This window comes from Marmota flaviventris, chromosome 1, assembly GCF_047511675.1.
Source record: "Marmota flaviventris isolate mMarFla1 chromosome 1, mMarFla1.hap1, whole genome shotgun sequence".
In the NCBI taxonomy this organism is placed as follows: Eukaryota; Metazoa; Chordata; class Mammalia; order Rodentia; family Sciuridae; genus Marmota; species Marmota flaviventris.
This window is the reverse complement of record NC_092498.1, coordinates 15,477,463-15,496,408: the sequence shown is the minus strand read 5'-3', so window position 1 is coordinate 15,496,408 and position 18,946 is coordinate 15,477,463. Positions and strand designations below refer to the sequence as shown.

Below are 18,946 nucleotides of genomic sequence, written 5' to 3'. Positions count from 1 at the left end.
GCTAATTTGCCCCAGGGATTCCTTTTGATCTCAACTCTTTATTGCAACAGCCTCTTCACTGAGCCACTGCAGCCAAGGCACCTGGCATCAGTTACGGAGGTGAATTTTGCTAAAATTATGATCATGACCTTTCCCTGGTCAATATCTTCAATGTTTCCTTGTGCCTATATGACGAAGTTTGAAACCTTATCCTGGTGTTCAAAGAGGTACTGCCTAAGCGCATTCCCTGCCACACACAGATGACCAACTGGTTGGGGAACAAGTAATGACAACAGAGAGAAAAAGTGGGTGGGTGGGGACACACTGACTGCCTGCACATGTGATCTGATGTCCTCTTCTTCCCAACAGAACTCATGCCTTATTGAGGCTGGTAGTTGCTTCAGCTACACCATACTCTTCAGATTTCCATGAAGAAAGAAGTGGTCAGTGGGAAGTAAGTGGAAGTCACTGGGGTTTCCAGAAAAGCTCTTTAAAGGAGACTGATTCAACAAGAATTTATGCCCTTTCCCCATGGATCCTTTCTGTTTCCTACCATCTGGTACACAAGTCTGATGGCTGGAACTACAGTGTTCATATTGTGACTATGAGGAAATCTTGAAGATGGATGCTACATACTTTGGACACTATGTAAATAGCAGAGAAAAGGAGCCTGCATCCCTGATGACCTTAGAGCTCTCAATCTAGCCCTGGGCTGACCACCTCCAGCCTTCTTTCACGTGTCTTTCTAGTTTAGGTCACTGCTACTGAGGTTTCTTTCATAGCCTACTGAACCAAATCTAAATGAATACAGTATCTTGAAAATGTGCAATCCGAAGAATATGCAGAATCAGGTAGACAAATGTGGACACAAGGGGGCCACAGGGAGGGTTAGAGGACCAAGAAGGAAGGGTGTTCTAGGCAGAGGGGAGAGAATATTCCAAGGTCTGGAGGAAGGAGACCTAGTTGGCTGTGTCTGGGGCCAGCAGAGCAGGGTTGGAGGAGACAGGCCTGACACCGGAGCAGGTCTTCGACCATGATACACTTGCAGTCTTGAACAAGGTGGGCTTAACCCCGAGGGAAGGAGGTCTGAAGGAACAGCGAGGTTCGCATTTTAGGGAGCTCCTGTTGTGCTGAGAGGCCGGGGCTGGATGGGAGGGAGCAAGAGTGGAGTTTGGGATTCCAGTAAGAGGCAGCTGCTGTGAGCAGACAAGAGTCAGGACTGGCTTTGCTTTGGCTGGTAGCTGGAGGAATGGAGAGAAAAGAGTCGACTGAAATTTTAAAGGAAAAATTCCTAAGAGTTGGTTCCAGGTTGCAGCAGGGAGCGGGGGAGGGGGAGTAGGCTTGGTGAACAACACAGACCGAGGTAAAATTGGGATTGGGGAGGTAAGAGGTTCAGGGTCACCGGCTGAGGCTGAGGTTACCTAGGTCTGCCCAGAAAAGAGCAGAGGCCACAGCAGGCCATGGAGGTGACCTTGACCTGGGAGTCAGTCATGGAGGACCTTAAGAAACGCCCTTGACTACTTTAGTTCCAATTCCACCTACATTGGGGATGTTGTCAGCTACTGTATGTGAAAGTCTCTCAGCTTAGTTAGTAGGTGCTCAGTAAATACTAACTGAACCTACAGTGTTGCTCCCCGCTGTCGCCTCACCCTGACTGTTGGTGCTCAAGGGACCCAAGTTTCTCTCAATCATCAAGAATCTGGGGGTCACGTCACAGCGCCCCCTCTGCTTGGCATTCAGGGCGGCCCAGAAGAAAGCCCTCATCTTCCTTGTGGCCCAGGGACACTGTCCCGGGAAAGTTCATTCCCGTTTTTGCGATGACAATCAAGAGGCTGGGGAGGTGGAGCTAGGTTACAACCGGGTCTCCTGGCCGGGGACAGCGCGCCGGCTCTGCTCTGCGGCATCCGGCCTCCTGCCCAGGGAGCGGGTGGCGGGGCTGGGGACGCGGCTGTCCGGGCTCGCGGCGCCTCCTCCCTGCGGCCACCTGGTCCGACCGCGGCTCCCGCGGCTCCCGCGGGTCCCGCGCCCCCTCGCTCCTCCCCCGCAGGCTCTGCGCAGGCTGCGGCGGAGCCGGGGAGGCGCGGCGCGCACGGCGGCGGCGGCGACCGGCGCAGCGGCTCGGGCGCGGGGAGCCCGCTCAGCCCTCGCCCCGCCGAGCCGGCCTGGGGGGCCCGCAGGGTGCGCGGAGCGCCGAGTGCGCGTGCGGCTGCGGCCCGCACCCCGGGGCAGGAGCGCGGGCGCGGCGCGGCATGGAGCCCGCCCCGGAGCCGGTCCGCGAGCCCCCGGCGAGGACCCGGCCGCCGCCGCCCGCCGCGCGCCCCGCGCCCGCCCCCGCCGCCCCCAGGCCGCGCTCGCCCGCCGAGGCCGAGGGCCGCGGCCCCGAGGCGCTGCTGCGCCGCTCGGGCTCGGGCTATGAGGGCAGCACCAGCTGGAAGGCGGCCTTGGAGGGTAAGCGCAGCCCTCCACCCGGACCCGGACCCTGCAGTCACCTTGGCACCGCGGAGGGGAGGGCCGGGAGCGCAGCCTGGATTCGTGGGTGACAGGAGTCCCCGGGACTCGTTCCTGGCAGGGCAGGTAGGGGCAGGGGACCGGGAGGGGGCCGCTGGGGACCGGCTCCGTCCACAGCCTGGCCCCCGCGCCCCTGCCAATTCACTCCTTGACCTTGGGAGCGAGCCTTGTGCTCTGAGCCTTCTTCCCTCCCGCGCGGGGAGGTCGCTTACTGTCCAGCACGCTCCTGACAGTCCTCTTGGGACGGTGGCCTGGCTCTGGAGTAGGAAGCTGTCGTGGGCAGAGCCAGAAGCCCTGAGGGGTGGGAGGGACGCGTTGGTGGTAGTGGGGCCCTGTGAGGAAGGGTCTCTAGAGACACTTCCTTTCAAGGTCGCAGGTCCCACCCCCCCCTTCCAGTTAGACCGGCTCAGGGAGTGACCCCTGGCTGGCCAGAGGGTAGTAATCAAGTGGGTCATAGACGTCAAGTTCATGAGTTCTTTTAGGAAACTTGTGTTGGCTGCCGCTGGAGATGCTGGAGTTGGCCGGAGAGAGGTCTGGCCCTCCAGATCCCTCTCAGGGTGCTCCTGACACCCCTAGTCCAAGGGCCAAGGAGGAACTGGGCAGCATGAAGGAGGAAGGGTGAGTCGGAAAAGGAGGGCTCCCTGGCCTAGGTGAACTCTTACAGGGTCTGGAGAGGACAGGGAAGGGGGCACTGGGTTTAAGGAGTGGCAAGTTCAGGGGCTGGTAGCAGGAGCTAGCCGGGTGTGGAGAACTGAGCCCCAGAACTTGGACCCTGGTGAGTGAGGCGAGGTCCCCGAAGGGCCAGGTGGTGGGCTGCTAGGCCTTGCCAAGGAGTTAGGCCTAGGTTCTGAAGCAGGGGTTGAGGGGTTGCCCTGGTGGGTTTCCTCTTGGAAGACTGCAGGTGGCCCTGAGGGTGGGACCCAGCCAGGTTTGAGGTGAGCAGGGAGGGGCTGTGGTGAGGAGGGACAGAGCCAGCACTGTGCCCAGGCAGGTTGTGGGGCTGCTGAGCCGCCAGGGCATGTGGAAGGTTATGGGCAGGGTCCGGGGACTCTCTGTGGAAGGCCGTGCAGACCTGGAGGGGAAGCCTATGGTGGTTAGGGACAAAGGAGCAATGTGCCCAATGGGAGGGCCAGTACAGGGGCACACTGCCCTGGGAAGGGCTGGGTAGAATGAAGGTACCACTCTTTGACGTGGGTCTCCTGGTTGTTGGATTGGCCCTGTGACTCAGGCTTCCCTCCCACCCAAGGTATTTCTTTTGTACTGGGATTGAACCCAGGGGTGCTTAGCCACTGAGCACATCCCCAGCCCTGTTTTGTATTTTCTTTAGAGACAGGGTCTCACTGAGTTGCTTAGTGCCTTGCTAAGTTGCTGAGGCTGGCTTTGAACTTGTGGTCCTCCTGCTTCAGCCTCCTCAGCCGCTGGGATCGCAGGTGTGCACCACTGTGCCCTGCAGGGTTTTCTTGAAGTTGCTTCTTCCCTTCGCCTGTATTTCTTGATTCGTCCTCTTGTAAGCATCTCTGAAGGTTCCACCTGCCTAGCCTTAACCCGAACCCCCATTGGGTGTGGTAATTTCAGGGGTGGTGTGGCCTCTTTTAGCACCTCCTGCTGGCTAATTCCCATTGCACTTCCCACCCTGACCCTGATGCTGGCTCCTTGTGCTTCCTATTGCCCACTCTGGCTGGCTGACCCCGGCAGGTCACTGAAGGAGAGATGGCACCCTGGGCAGAGGTTGTCTGTGGGCTGGGGTCCCGCCCACTCCTGTGCTCGGCATCTACCATTGGTGCAGCCTTCTCTTGGCTGTCCTGGCCCATTTCCCTACTGGCCTTGCTCTGTGACTCATGCCTGTGTCCCCAGACCTCCCCGGTGCACCCTGGAGCAGTCCCATCCTTGGGAGCCGGGGCACTTGGGTGTTCCGCATCTCATCCTATTGCCTCTCTCTACAGGACTTCTAGGTCTGGAATCTGAGTCCCTGCCAGGGACCCCTCTCTGCTGGTCCCCTGAAAGTCTCCTGGGTGTTTCTTGGGTGCTCCCCTTCTCCTGTCAGAAGGGGTTGCTGGCGGGGTAGGGCTGTCCTTTCCAGGGGTCAGCCATGTTGGCCCAGCGCTGGCCTTTCCACTGTTTTCTACAGTCCCTCATCCTGTCTGCAATGTCCGGGCACCGTTCTGCACATCCTGCCCTCACAGAGACCCCGCACAGGGGCAGAGACGGAGTGGTGAGGTACAAAGAGCCCCCTGTCCAGAAATCTAGAGCCAGGCACTTCCATCACCATGGGCTGGCAGGCTTTGGGTTTTCAAACTTGTTTGAGCCCCGGTTTCTTCATCTGCTGAGTGTCGTTCTGTCGCAATGAACCCTGTCCCCAGCTTCCTGGATGTGGTACCCTGTAGCCTCAATGGGAGAACCCAGGGAATGTGGGTGACCTGCTGTCAGTTGAAATCCTTTGACACTAGTGTGCCAACTTTGAGTCTGCTGGAGTTCACGTAGGGACACACTATGGTTGGGATGTGGGACCCAAGGGTTTTGTAGACTCTGCTCAGCTAAATGTATGTTTGGAGAGAAAGGGGGGACTCTTTCTTTGTTTTGTTTTTGGTACTAGGAATTGAACCCAAGGGTGCTCTACCACTGAGCTACATCCCCAGCCCCTTTTATTTTTTTGAAACAGGGTCTTGCTAAGTTGCTGGGGCTGGCCTCAAACTTGTGATCCTCCTGCCTCAGCCTCCTGTGTCACTGGGATTATAGGCATGTGCCACTGCACCTGGCTAAGGGGAGACTTCTTGATTTGGCCAGGCTGAGCCCCCCCGAGGCACCTGTGCTCTGCAATTACTGTGGGCCAAATGTTTATCAAGTACCTGCTGTGTGCTGGACCCTGTGCTGGGGCTTCGAAATAATCACCACATTTAATCCTTCCCTCTGCCCTTGAGGGGTGTTGGTGGGCATTGTCTCTATTTTATAGGTGAGGATATGGAGACTGAGAGTCTAAGTGTCCCGCTCAAGGACAGACCTTGGTACTAACACAGGAAACTCCCGTGGGGTTTGCCTCTGACGTGGAAGCTGTTACCCTGTCCTGTGTGACCGAGGACTCAGGCGCAGAGAAGCTAATTGGAGATAATCAAATTGCGCTTGCTGGGCACATGGTGCTGTTCCCCTTGCTCCTTAAACCTGCCACTTCAGGGCATGCTGCTTTTCCTCCTCAAGGATTAAGTGAATTATAGAGCTGCTTCAGCCAGAAAGCCAAGGTGGGAGCCCTGGTCTTGAAGACTCTCCATAGACGAACTCTCAGTTTTACAAATAGAAAAGCAGACAAAGTGCCCTGGGTCCAGGCTGCTCTCCCCGTGGATATAGCCCTCGCCTTCCACCCCAGCTCAAGTGAGACGCTGGACAAGGTGACCCAGAGCTCCTGCCTGGATTCTGGAAACACCGGGAGGGGTGGAGATATTTCTGGCATTGGGGGCAAAGTGGCCTGGGGTGAGGGAGAGGGGACACAGTGATTCTGCATAACTCAGGCTATGGATTTTTCAGTGCGCACCAATTCTGAATTTTTAATGTTGAAAGTGTCTTGATTAGGCCTAAACCCACAACTTCCTGGTCAAAACCACATACATACATTTAGCAAAACCTCTTAAAAAATTACCAAGCTCCATATTTGATACTTTTTAATATGCAAGATTTTTCTGGCCAGGCTGCACCCTGGTGGCTTAGAGACGTCAGCCTTGGACCTTTTTTGAGATGCAGGCGTGAGGATGATGGGAGCTTGGTCTGGGTCGAGGAGCCAGATTTTTTTCAGCGGTTCCTTCTATTATTAGGCTAAATCCTACACAGTCGGAAACCTGAACAGACCCGTGAGCTCCAGCTTAGTGCATAGTGCTCTAGTGCAGAGTAGGAATGATTTCTGAATTAGACATTGAATCGAGTTCCCACCAGAAGAGAGACGTTGAGGTCCCAAGCCCCACACTTGGAGTGTGACTTTGTATGGAAATATAGTCTTGGCAGATGTATTAGTTAAGGTCACACTGGAGTCTGGTGGGCCCTAATCCAACATGACCTGTGTCCTTAGAGAAGTCAGAGACGCACAGGGGGAGCCCATGTGACCTCAAAGGCAGAGGCTGTATGGACGCAGCTGCAGGCAAGGAGTCTGAGGACTTTGGGCAAACCACCAGGAGCTAGGAGGAGGCAAGGGAGGATTCCCTACAGATTTCAGAGGGAGCATGGCCACAGTGACACCCCAACTTTTAGCTTATGGCCCCCAGAACTATGAGACTGTGCACTGATGTTTTGAAGCCCCAGAAAACCAATACAATGAGAAAACCCACACAGTGTGTCCAGTCACACTGGTGTCCTTGGGAGAGCGGGCAGTGAACAGTGTGTTGGGGCTGCTGTGTGTCCTCCCTGCTCACAGTGCAGTGGTGCAGAGCTAGCCCCCTACAGGAGTGAAGAGGCCCCCCAATCCTGGTGGGGTGGAGACGCATGCGCACACCCCCCCTGTACCGCCGAGTTCCCGCACATTCGGCTGGATTTAAGGCTGACCTGCGGTCTTGTCATTCAGTGTAGCTATGTCCCCTCGTGTTTTCTGAGTCCCAGTGGTGTTGCTCTGGAACATGCAAGGTAATGACCAAGTCCCATTTTAGGGAATCCAAGGAGGACTTGGACATCACTATCAGGATGTGATCCTGGGCTGGGGAAACTGCTCAGTTGGGAGAGGGCTTGCCTCACACAAGGCCCTGGGTTCAACCCCCAGCACCACACATAAAAAAGGATTCCGTCCTTACCCCAAAGAAGCCCAGGACTGATCATCACATCGTAGGGATGGCAATGGCTCACAGGGACCTAGAGTGTACCAAGCCGGACACAGCACTAAGCATTGTACGGCTGTCCTTTGGTATCCACAGGGGGTTGGTTCTATGAAGCCCCTGGGATGCCCAAATCCAAGTCCCTTTTATGAAATGGTGCAGTATTTGCACAGAACCTGAAGACCTCGTCCTGTGGGTTTTAAGTCGTCTCTAGATTGTGTAAGATAGTTGCACTATACGGTTAGGGAGTGATGACAAGAAACTAAGGCCTGTCCATAGTCAGTACAGAGGTGATTTTTTTCGGAATGAGTATTTCAGTCTGTAGTTGGTTGAATCCACAGAGGCGGAGCCTGGGGAGCTGACTGCTCACGGACTTTATATATGATTCCAAGTGGCAGGCGCCCTCGTGACCTCATTTTAAAGATGGAGAGAAGCAAAATAGAGGCTGAGTAACTTTGCCATGCGCACACATCCAGAGAGGAACACAGCGGATCTAAACCCGGGCAAGGCGGTGTCGGATGCTGCATTCTCACCCTCAGTGTGCGGGGGCTCCAGTCCCCACCTCAGAGAAAGAGGGGAGATGAAGGATGACTCAGGGTGCTCACCACAATGACATCCTGCAGCCCCAGGGGACGCAGCCTGTGCCACTCATCACTGAGGAGAGGATAGTGAGGCAGAGACTAAAGAGCCTGGTCCTCCAGGGCAGGTGGGGCCTCTGCCAGAGCCCCCACCCGCACTCCTGCTGGAGGCCCATGGAGAGCCTTGGAGGAGCCTGAGGCCTTGCCCGCCCATCCAGATGGCAGCTGAACACCTTACTCCTGCTCCTTCCCCCTAGAATCCCTTAATGCAACAGCAAAGGGACATTTAAAGGCCACACTCAGAAAGGACAGGAGAGAAGACCAGGGCAACAAAACTGGGAGCTTGGGGGCAGATGGGTGTGACATGCCAGCCCACTTGAGAAGGCCCAGAAAGCAGGGGACCCCCTGAGTCCCATGTGAGGGCCCCAGGGCTCAGGGAAGGGGCTGTGGAGGCAGATGGGGCTGAGAACAGGACTGGGATCATGGCTTTGAGGAGGAGTTCAGTCCTATTCACACGGCCTCTCCCTGGCCCCGCTAGGAACCCAAGGTAGAGTCTCTCAAGAAAGAGGCCCTCTAGACAGAACCGCCACACTGAGAACAGCAGGGTGCTGGGGACAGCCTCCCGCCTCCTTGGGAGGATCCCTAGCCAAGCCTACACCCTCTAGGACAGGAAACAGGAGGCGTCTCCAGGAACTGTGACCCACTCAAGAGGAAAATTCCCAGGAGCTTGGCAGTTATCCCTGAGGGTCAACCCAGCCAGACCCCTCTGCCGGCCACAGTTACCAAGACCCTGCAGGCACTCTGAGGCTTCAGGGAACTCTAGTCTTTCTGTCTTGATCATGAACAAATAGCCAAGGATCTCAGCCATTGTAGGAAATTACAAATGAGCAAGGAATTATCAGTTTGGAAGAAACAGAGATTGAACCCCCCCCCACACACCAACTATCAGTAATAGCTTCAGACAAGAGATAAGTGAAACTACTGCCTCATTAAAATAGAAAAGTAGGATGCCTTCAGAGGGGATAGTCACAGAACAGCACCAACAGAACAAAAAATCCTTGGAAATCAAACAATCACCAAAACGAAAAGTTCAGTAGAAGAGTAGGAAGACCAAGTTGAGAAGATCTTCCAGGAAATACAACAAAAGGTAAAGAAATAGAGAATACGGGTGGTGGAAAAGGAGACATTGGAGAGCCAGTCCAAGAGATCCAACATTTGAATAATATGATCTCCAGGAAGGAATGAAAAGTGGAGGAGAGGAAATCATCAATGATATAATTAAAGAAAATTTCCTGGGACTGAAGGACTCAACCCAGATTGAAAGAGCCCTTTGACTAAACAGAATAAACTTCTGACACATCCTTCAACACATCTACAACTAAAAATATTTTTAAAAATGCATGTCTAAAGCCTAAAAGGGTTTCTTTGTTAACTACAAAAACTACATAAAAATGGTAAGCGATAACAATAACAGAAAAAGAGAGCCTAGTGAATCAGGGAGAGCGCAGATGGTGTCAGGGTTCCCGGTACAGGAGAGGAGGAGGAGGACCTCAGGAGCAGAGATGCCACTTCAGACTCTGAGGGCCTGGGGGTTTTGTGAGGAGCTTGTTTGGCTGAGATTTGGGTCAGGGAAGAGAAGCAGCAGAAGATTCAAGTTTGGGAAGCTCTGGCTGCGGCAGGAGTGTGGGCAGCGGGGAGCCCTGCAGGGCGTTTGAGCGCGGTAATGGTGGGTGGGACTGGGTCAGTGGCCCTCAGTCTGGGGGCGTCAGAATCACCTGGTGCTGCTCACGGCCCGGGCTGCTGGCGTTGCCCTCGGATTCTGTCAGGCCCCGGGCCTGCTGGGGGGTTGGTGATGGGGCAGGTGGTGGGTCTTGACTCCTTTCTCTCTTCCTCAGACACCACCACGCGGCTCCTGCTGGGGGCCATCGCGGTCCTTCTGTTCGCCATCCTGGTGGTGATGAGCATCCTGGGTGAGCACGCATGTCAGAGCGCACGTTTAATTCGGCTTATAGGCTCCACATAGTTCCAGAGGGTCCTGATGCCAGGAATTCTGGGGTGAGGGGACAAAGTAGATCAACCGTACAGTGTTGGCTGGTGTGGCTTCAGCCTAGCTAAGACTGCACGCGTGGGCTGTGCGTGTCCTCTTTACTCAGCCAGGTGTGGGAAGTAGAGATGTTTCTTAGGTATTATTGTATCAATGCTCCGGGAACTCTGAGCAAATGTGGGGTAGTTTAGGCAGGCAGTGATCATGGAGGAGATGGCTTGTGATATATATAAGGGACTTTATATGTCACATTCATTCAATGAACATTTGTTGAGTCTTGTTTCATGTTAGACCCTCGACCAGGTGCTAGGGAAAAAAAAAAAAGAGAGAGAGATGAGCATGACAGTCTGACATCTGTCCAGGGCTAAGTGCAGTAGTGAGAGGTCTACTGTCCATAGCTTTCCAGAGCAGGAAATGTGCTGGACCATGAAGAATTAATAGGAATTTCCTAGAGTCCAAGAGGCAGAGAATGTTTGGGAGGGAAAAAGTTTCCTTCTACTCTGTTATGTTCAGTACCTGGGGACATGCAACAACAGATTAACAGGAGGAAAGATAAGCTTTTTTGTAATATTTCCATGCCCGGGAGTTCAAGGAATGAAACTTCAAAAATTGGTTAGACTCAGAGGCTTATATATCCTTTTCACAGAATAAAGGAATTTGAACTTAAAGGGATGATAAATTATGGCGAAGTGGAAATTATGGGAGAACTAATAGAAAATGAAGGTTATTTTTGTAAGGTCTCTGTGTGTAAACTCATCTTGGTATTTGATGATATGAGTTGTACTTTTCTCCCTGGCTTGGGATGGGAGGTTTGTATGTGTGTGTGTGTGTGTGTGTGTGTGTGTGTGTGTTTTGTGTGTGTTTTATGTGTGTGTGTGTGTGTGTGTGTGTGTGTGTGTGAGAGAGAGAGAGAGAGAGAGAGAGAGAGAGAAAGGGTGGGGGAGAGAGAAGTGAGAGAGAACCTTTCACTGCTTTTACGCAGTGGAGGGCAGAGAACTCCTTCTGTACCTGTTAATCTGTAGTTACCTCCAGTACAGAATGATTCTTAAGCTCAAGTGTTTTAGGGTGGTACATACTGGACCCCATCGAGGGAAGAGAACATTCTAAGGGGGAGAAGCCTAAGAAACATGGAGTGTCCTGCAGGACTGAAAAAGTCAGAGAAATAAAAAAAGAGTGGGTGAGGTTCTGTGAGCAGGGAATTTGGCTACTCTATTTTTAATTTTTATTTAAACATTTTTTTTAGTTGTAGTTGGACACAATATTTTTATTTTACTCATTTATTTTTATGTATTGCCCAGGATTGAACCCAGTGCCTCACATGTGCTAGGCAAGCACTCTACTGAGCCCCAGCCCCAGCCCTGAATTTGGCTACTCTTGAGGGTTTGAAGTCAGAGTGTGTTGTGGCTTCTGTAGGGTATGCAGGAGTGATTTCCGTGCTCCTGTCTTTAATTTTTGGGAAGTGCTGTAAGACCAGGGATAGACTCCTTAAAACGGGGAAAGGTCCACCAACAGTTTCCATCCCTGCCAAATCCTCCCCTATATATTGCACAATAGGAGAAGGGTCGAGAGCGTTAGGAATAGATACAGTGGTCACCAGCACCAGCTTGGATTTACCTAGAATAATTACTGCAAATTAAACCACTTTCCTTTTTATCCTGTTGCTGGGTGGGGGGTCAGGACACTGTGTGGCCATCACATAGGATGATTTCCGTGAAGCACCAGAAAGTCTCTCAGCAGATTCTGTGGGGATTGGTTGAAAGATAGCACCTCAGGCCCTCGCTCCTAAGTGGACTTGCATTTCACTGAACAGGCACACCCAGGGAGGGCCACCAATTAGTCAGTGTCCACATGGCTGTGGGCCCCTGGGGGTAAAATATTAAGATTAAAATTTACCTTTATGAACTCAAATGATGAATGTAATAAATGGGGAAGAAGTAAATATAAGTTTTTGGATTTGGATTTTAAAGGTGATATACACGTTTTGAACACTGGGAGGCCTGACTTGGAAACAGGTGCTCCCCAAACAATCTAAGGACATGGCTTTTATTCCTTTTAGCAAGGAGGCCCTCTGCTAGTTTGATGGGGACACTGAGCTTCCTTCCCAGAAAAGTGCTCATCTGCAGGGTCCACTCACTGAGGCCTCTGCAGATGCAGGGCATGGCAACTGGAAACTGATGAGGCCACTGTACTCCTGTGTCCTGGTGGCAGGTTTCAGTGGTCATGTGGGGACACTGCAGTACAGGCGGGGTGAGGAGCTGTCCTGCTGGGAGGAGAGGGCATCTATGAGAGCCAGACGCAGGGGAGGATGATGTCCCCTTCAAGCAGGAGAAGATGGAATGGTCTCTTTTGGTCACCCCAGAGGGCAGAGCCTGGACTTGTAGGTCCTAGGTTTAGGTCATAGGAGGGCAGGCCTAGGCTCAGTATTTAAAAAGAACTTTCTAGTAGGTCAGGGGTGGACATAACTGCTTTGCTAGATAATGAGGGGCTGAGGGGTTAAGGAAAGTGGGGTTAAGGAAACCATCCTGCAGATGGTCCTATGCTGGCTGCAGAGAGAGGAAAGGCGCTTCTGGGTCTTTTCCCAGTCTGAGTTTCTGGGATTCTGTGCCTCTGGGAACTGGGAGAGAGGAGAGCCTACCCAGGGGCTAAGCTGATGTCACCACCCCTGGGGGTAATGCGCTGGCCACCTTCCCCAGATCCTCTTATTCTTTGAGCCACTGACCTGCCACCTCCAGGCACTGTGACATCCAGGGTGTCTCTGAAGGGTTCCAAAATCGAGGTGGAGGGGTGGGCAGTGAAGTGGCTTCCTGGGGGTCAGGTGGTGGCCAGGTGTAATGGCATGTGCCAACCCGCCCTCTGCCCTGCAGCTTCCAAGGGCTGTATCAAGTGCGAGGCACCCTGCCCCGAGGACTGGCTGCTCTATGGAAGAAAGTGCTACTTCTTCTCGGAGGAGCCGAGGGACTGGAACACGGGCAGACAGTACTGCCACACCCACGAGGCCGCGCTGGCCGTCATTCAGAGCCAGAAGGAGCTGGTGAGTGCTGTGGGGTCAAAGGGAGGGACCCCCAGGGCCCCAACCTGGCTGTAAGGGGAGACCAACACCCAAGCACACAGTGTCCCCTGACTGTCCCCAGGCCACCCAGACACTGCACAGTCACAGGGATGCAGGCGAGAATCACCGGGGTCTGAACAGGTCCCACCCCCACTGTCAAGGCCACTTACTCTGATCCGAGGCTGATTGCTTGAGCTAAACTCAGTATCATAAAGCACAAACAAGAATCACAATGACAGACACTTGGGAAATGTAAAAACGCACCGCCAATCTACTGCTCCAAGTCGGGACAAGCTCTTACTTATCACCCGGAACAGCTTCATCAATAGGAACGCGGAAGAAGCAGAACCCACGAACTTCTTGGTGGCCTGGGGTTCTGGACCACGGGGTCAGGCATGCGCTTCCTGGCCCCTCGGGCGCTGCGGGCACGCGCCCTGCAGCCGGGAGCTCCCCAACCCTGGCTGACGCCCCCGCAGGACCCGTACAGGAGCCCAGGTTTGTCGCAGGGCGAGCCCCAGCCGGGAGACTGCACCTGATGCCCAGCTTTCTCTCTCCTTTTGCAGGAATTTATGTTCAAGTTCACGCGGAGGGAGCCCTGGATTGGCCTGCGCAGAGTTGGCGATGAATTCCACTGGGTCAACGGGGACCCCTTTGACCCCGACACGTGAGCTGGGACTTCATCTTCTAGAAGACCAGGGAGTTTAGCGGGGACGCCCTAAGCCCCAGACCCCACCTTGTGAGAAAGTCACAGGGTTTCCTGGGAGCTAGAGATACAGTCCCGGCCGAGACCGTCCATGAAAACCGCTTCCCTTCTCCTTCCCCGCGGTCCAGCCTAGTCTGGGGGCCCTGTCCACATGGCCATCAGAGCTTCGCGGTGTCCGGCCAACCTCACTGTCTGTGCCCCGCCCTTGGCACGCCCCCTCAGTATGGCTCCGCCCACCGTGTTCAGCCACAGGGGGAGTGGGAAGGGGAGGCGTGCCCTGGACGTCCTCCATTGGCCAGAACTTAGTCACATGATCGCACCCTGCCGCGAGGGAGGGTGGGAGGCGGAATCCCAGTTCTGGGCCGCAGCGTGCTGTGCATGCGCTCACGAGGAAGAAAGGGGATCTGACGGCAGTTATTCGTCTCAGGCTGAGGCCTTCCCATGGTGGTAGCGTGTGCAGCCGTGGTCTGACTGGTGTGGCCCACGTAGTGTGGACCTAGGGATGTGGTGCCAAGCACGCTGGCTGATGTGGGGTGATGGTGGCAGCATGGCGTGGTAACTGGATGGTGATAGTGTAGATACGTGGGGGGCCAGTCTGGGCTCAGGGACACGTGGGGAGGACATGGAAGGTAACGGGAACCTGGGCTCCTAGTCTAGACTCTGCAGTGTGCACAGCTACTAACCTGATGATGATGGCATTCGAGGGTCCCAGGGCAGGAGCTAATGCAGAAGGGTAGAGAGGCCCTCAGACCCTCCTGGGAGCCAGAGCTGGTGATGAGCCATCCTCCCCGCTGGAGCTGGCTTAGGGCACAGCAGTTCCGGCAGCCTTCAAGGGTGCGGGGCTTGGGGACAGCCTTCCCCTTCGCTGTCTCTTGCCCCCTGTGCTTTTCAGCGTCACCCCGTCTTGGTCCTCAGTGCCTCTTCATTTCTCCTCCGTACCCCGCCCTTAACTCAGAGCTTGGGAGACCCCTAAAGGCTGGGGACACAGAAGGGCTGAGTACCAGGCACCCTCTGGGCTCTTCTGATGTCCTCTCTTGTGGGAGCCCAGATGCCAGGGATCAGAAATCTGGGTGGACAAATGAGGTTTTCTTGACATGCACAGGTCCACTCATGGCGTCAGTAAATTCGTGTGTTATAGTTCAGCAGTCTGATATTACTGGGGTTGTCCTGATCTGCCCCTGACCTGTGAGGAGAGTTTAATTCATCCTGTCTCTGCTGAGCTCTTGCTGTGGGCTAGACACCAGGCACCTTCGGAGACCCAAGACGAGAGCTGCACAGCCCCTGCTGAACAGAAGCTGGATGCTCAGGCATTAGTGGTGATAGACAGACACAATCCCCTGAGGCTGTGAGGAGTGATGCCCTGGGGTGCAGGCAGGGAGGGTGGAGGGTGGTCCTGAGCTGGGGACTTTGGAGCATAGGACATGGAGCTGATCCTGGAAGGACGTGGAAGCAAGATGGGGAAGGGCAGGGTGAGGCCAGCAGTGCCCGGGAAGCCTTGGGTGGCCAGAGCCCAGGGTGGCGAGACAGTGGGAGGCCAGGTTTGACAGGTGGTCTGGGCTGGCTGTCCTGGAAGATGCTCCCAGTGATGGAGTGGGCAAGCGGGCTGCGGGGCCTCCCCGCCACTGGAGACGGGCTACGCGGGCCCATTGTGAGTGCTCGTTTCTTCTCTGGCCACAGGTTTACCATCTCTGGCCCAGGGGAGTGTGTCTTCGTGGAGCCCACCAGGCTGGTGTCCACCGAGTGTCTGATGACCCGGCCCTGGGTGTGCAGCAAGATGGCCTATACTTGAGGACGGTCAGGACAGAGGTGGCCCCTCTACCCAGGGCCAGGGGAGGCGACGGCTCCAAGACCTGCCTCGAGTTGGGAGCCACCTGCCTCCTCCCAGCGGCCACAGTGGAGAGGGTAGTCTCTGCCTTCCACCCCTCAGGCTCCACCCTCTCAGGCCCCTGGATCTGGTTTCCGTTGTCCCCAGGCAGGTCCTGTGGCTCAGCAGTTAAACCCGGTATGCTAAGTAGAGTAGCCACCTCTCCACCTTACACACGCACACATGCACATGCACACGCGCACAACACAGCCCCTTCTCAGTGGCCTGTCCTTAGTCCTGTCACAAGCCCTTCACTGGCCTCATCTGGAACATTCCCTCCTTGCTGCATCCCTGGTGCTCTGGGGAAGGCTGGGGGCTGGCACAGACGGTGGCCCCTCCCTGGTGGCTTCTCTCCAGGTAGCTGGGGGAGGAGGCAGGTGAGTCCTTCCTGTCACCTTGGCCAGCCCAGGGCCCTGAGGCTCCTGCACCTGCCCTCTTTGCCTCCCTGGGGTCCTCAGGCTGGGCCCCTGCTGTGCCGTGGTGCTGTTGTATGGTCACTAATGGAATAAAGAGATGACTGATGTCCAGAGGGGTCCGCTGCCATTTATTTGTTCTAGGGTCATAGCTTAGGGTGGGGGAAGCAGAGGGGTACAGTCGGCTGGGGCTACCACAGAGATGTACTTGCTCTAGTGTGGCAGGCAGTGGTGTGTAGGAGCGAGGATGGAAACCGCATTTGCACACAGACACACTGTGCTCAGTCTTGTCCAGGCTGCATGTCACACACTTTATGACCTCAGGGCCTCGTTTAATTTAGGAGGCTGTAAAGTCATTCTTAGCTGTGTGAGGAGTGTGCTCCATTCTGGCTTCCTCATTACTATTCAGTTCAATGTGACAGATGTTTACACACCTCCCATATGCCAGAGGATCCATGGCCTCATCCTCCAAGGGAGCAGAGAAAACAGCTCAGAAAGCACTAGAGAGTTCTAGAACACTATAAAGGAGTAGTTTATTCTGCCTTGGGAGAGGACAGTGATGTGAATGGGAGGATTAGGTGATGGTCACTAAGGGCTGAGTTAGAGCTTGCCTGAGGCCTCTGGCCTCTTCCTGGACACCCTCTTGGTCTACCTGGGAGGAAGCAGGCCTGTGGAGGCTCTGAGGGTCCCCCTGTACCCCACATCGGAGGCCCTGGCTCAAGCCACAGTGCAACCTGGGCTCCCTGACCTCCTGCGAGAGCCCCCAGCTGCCTGCCTGGGAGCCTCGTGCTGGCCTTTGGGTCCTGGCCCATTTTCAGAAAATAGCTCTGAGGGAAGCAGGTCCTGCTGTGCTCTGCCCAGTCCTTTCACTGACAAAGCTGCCATCTTGGTTTTGCTGACTTTTCTACGTACTTTCCAGGCATTTTGTCAAACAGGTGTGGTTTGTGGCTTCATGCTTATCTTTGCTGGGGAGCCAGGAATTTTGGGGGATCCCTTCTCCTCCATGAGTGGGGAACCATGTTGCAGGGCTGGAGTTTGAGGAACTGGGGGGGTCTCACTGCCACCTGTGCTCAGTCTTGTCCAGGGTGTGTTCGCCCTGTGTCCCACCCTCCAAGACCACAGGGCTCAAGGTCCTCAGAACCCTGCTTTACTCAGGTCCCTCATGAGTTCTTGCAGAAATGCGCCTCAGGCAAGGAGATGCTGCCTGGAGTTAGTCTGCTGCCTTGCAGGGCCCCAGACAAGGAGCTGCGGAATGGTGGACCACGGGCCTTCAGAGCCCTGCCTTCATTCTGCCTGTGGGCTGGGGATGGGGTGGGCAACGTCAGAACAGGGAACATTCACATCTTATTTCTTCTTAAACATCCAAATCCTGCTTCTGGAGTGCCACAGTCCGGCTGCAGCAAAATAACCGGGGGGTGACGAACAACTTGTGTACGTTGATACAGCAGGAGTAGGAGCCGTTTATTGCAGGACAGGAGCAGTATTTATACATTCCACACAGCTTATCTAATTAGCATAAACTAGATACATCAGTCAACCAATAAGGAATCTCCATACTTAATGGCTCGCTTTTGTTACTTCTCAAACCACTCCCTCTGGCATTTTGCCAGGCACCATCCAGACTTGTTTACGAACTCTAACATTCCCCTGGCAAAATGCCAGGTGTTATTTTGACTTGTTTACAGACTCTAACACTGGAGGCTTCAAGGCCCCCTGGCAGGTAAGTTCTTCTAACTTTGGGTTTATCCAGGGACCACACAACCATCCTAAATCAGTTGGCAAATCAGGTACCCTGGCCCAGGGTCGCCAGTGTTTTAAGACCTTCCTTATCTCTTCCGCTGAGGAAGGAAATGCAAGATAAAAACAAAGCACAGCCAACTCCAGAAAGGTCGGGAATCCTTTCAATGGCTAGAAACCAGCCAGGCCACCAACTCACCTACATGGCTCAAGATTCCTGGGCTGTGCTCTTGGCAACCAGAGGGGGCAGCACTGAGAGCAGTCCCCAGAGCTTGTGTCTCTTTTTAGAAGCGCCCATGGGACTGTCCCTCCTCAGCCTTGCTTCTCATGCCCTCAGCTGATCTTCCCAGAGCTTGGGACAGTGCTCCCCAGGCAAGTTCAAACCCAAATCTCAGCCAGTGCTCGGTGTAACCCTTGGAGCAGACAGGGCCTCTGAGGAGCCGGTCACGCACCAGGCGCTCCTCAGACATGATTTGGGAGGACTTTGAAGCACTCATGGGCATTGTTGGTGCTGTCCTGTGGGCCAGCCAGTCTGAGTCATCTTCAGAACCCTCCAGGTCAGCATCAGCAGCTATTCTAACCCCTGAGGAAAAGACCAGAGGGTTTAGGGGCTTGCTCCACAGTACACAGCCAGGAGCTGCAGCCAGGACTTGAACCCAACCCCATCCCCACAGGGTCCGTGGGAAGCTAAGGTGTAGCAGGCTGCTCCCTGCCCAAGGCCAGCTCTGAGGAGGGAGGAGGGGGAGGGGACTGAGCAGGGGCTGCCCTGGGAAAGGACACCGAGTGCCCACAGGCAATGCTCTTCCCGCTGCCTTTATCCTCTGCACAGGACTGCCACATGAATGGCCGCAGGAGTTGGGGATGTGAAGAATGACTCCGGTCCTCTGCCAGGCCCAGCTCTAGCTTCCTGGGGACACCTTCTGTAGCAATAGCCGTCACCAGAAGCAGAAACCTTCTAAACTCTCTTTTGAATCTTTAAAACAAATTTCCTGTCTACCTTCCACCTCTATCCCCAGACCAGGGCAGGACAATTGCAAAAGTGACTCCCGTTTAGAAGCCACTTCCTTACAGCGATCCTGGAGTCCTCCCGGGGGCTGGAGTGAAGGAAGTCCCCTGACATGGAGAGGTGGGTGGAGAAACTTCCTTAGAGTCTGTGCTCACCTCTCTTGGTTGGGGGGCGGAATTCCATGGCTCCTCCTTTTACTATACCCTCTGGCTTCGGCCCCCCTCGGAGAGGTTCTTCCCTGTTCCTTTAGCCTCTTGGCCAGTGGTGGCCGCCTTTTGTCA

General features: G+C 54.7%; 2 protein-coding genes across 4 annotated transcripts in view; one reads left to right on the top strand and one right to left on the bottom strand.

Moving 5' to 3' along the window:
- The window catches only part of Hipk2 (homeodomain interacting protein kinase 2), a 245,985-nt gene that overhangs the window by 32,862 nt on the left and 194,177 nt on the right, over positions 1–18,946 (bottom strand). The window contains exon 16 of one of the 3 annotated variants that reach the window (XM_071611726.1): positions 18,216–18,242. The exons of the other annotated variants lie outside the window; for them this stretch is intronic. Coding sequence (XP_071467827.1) covers positions 18,231–18,242 — 12 coding nt within the window. The 3' untranslated portion in view covers positions 18,216–18,230. Of the gene's footprint in view, positions 1–18,215; positions 18,243–18,946 lie in introns of those variants that run through there. 3 annotated transcript variants of the gene reach the window in all.
- Positions 2,094–16,024, top strand: Clec2l (C-type lectin domain family 2 member L). The gene is made up of 5 exons (XM_071611735.1): positions 2,094–2,427; positions 9,745–9,819; positions 12,758–12,924; positions 13,506–13,606; positions 15,323–16,024. Exons 1-5 carry the CDS (start codon positions 2,229–2,231, stop codon positions 15,432–15,434), a joined length of 654 nt encoding a protein of 217 aa, XP_071467836.1. The 5' UTR covers positions 2,094–2,228; the 3' UTR covers positions 15,435–16,024.

Excerpts from the sequence above, each read along its gene's own strand:
- Clec2l (XM_071611735.1), top strand. The coding sequence starts at position 2,229 with ATGGAGCCCGCCCCGGAGCCGGTCCGCGAGCCCCCGGCGAGGACCCGG. Across the intron at positions 2,428-9,744 it reads CTGGAAGGCGGCCTTGGAGG|ACACCACCACGCGGCTCCTG; the intron begins GTAAGCGCAGCC and ends TCTCTTCCTCAG. Across the intron at positions 9,820-12,757 it reads GGTGGTGATGAGCATCCTGG|CTTCCAAGGGCTGTATCAAG; the intron begins GTGAGCACGCAT and ends TCTGCCCTGCAG.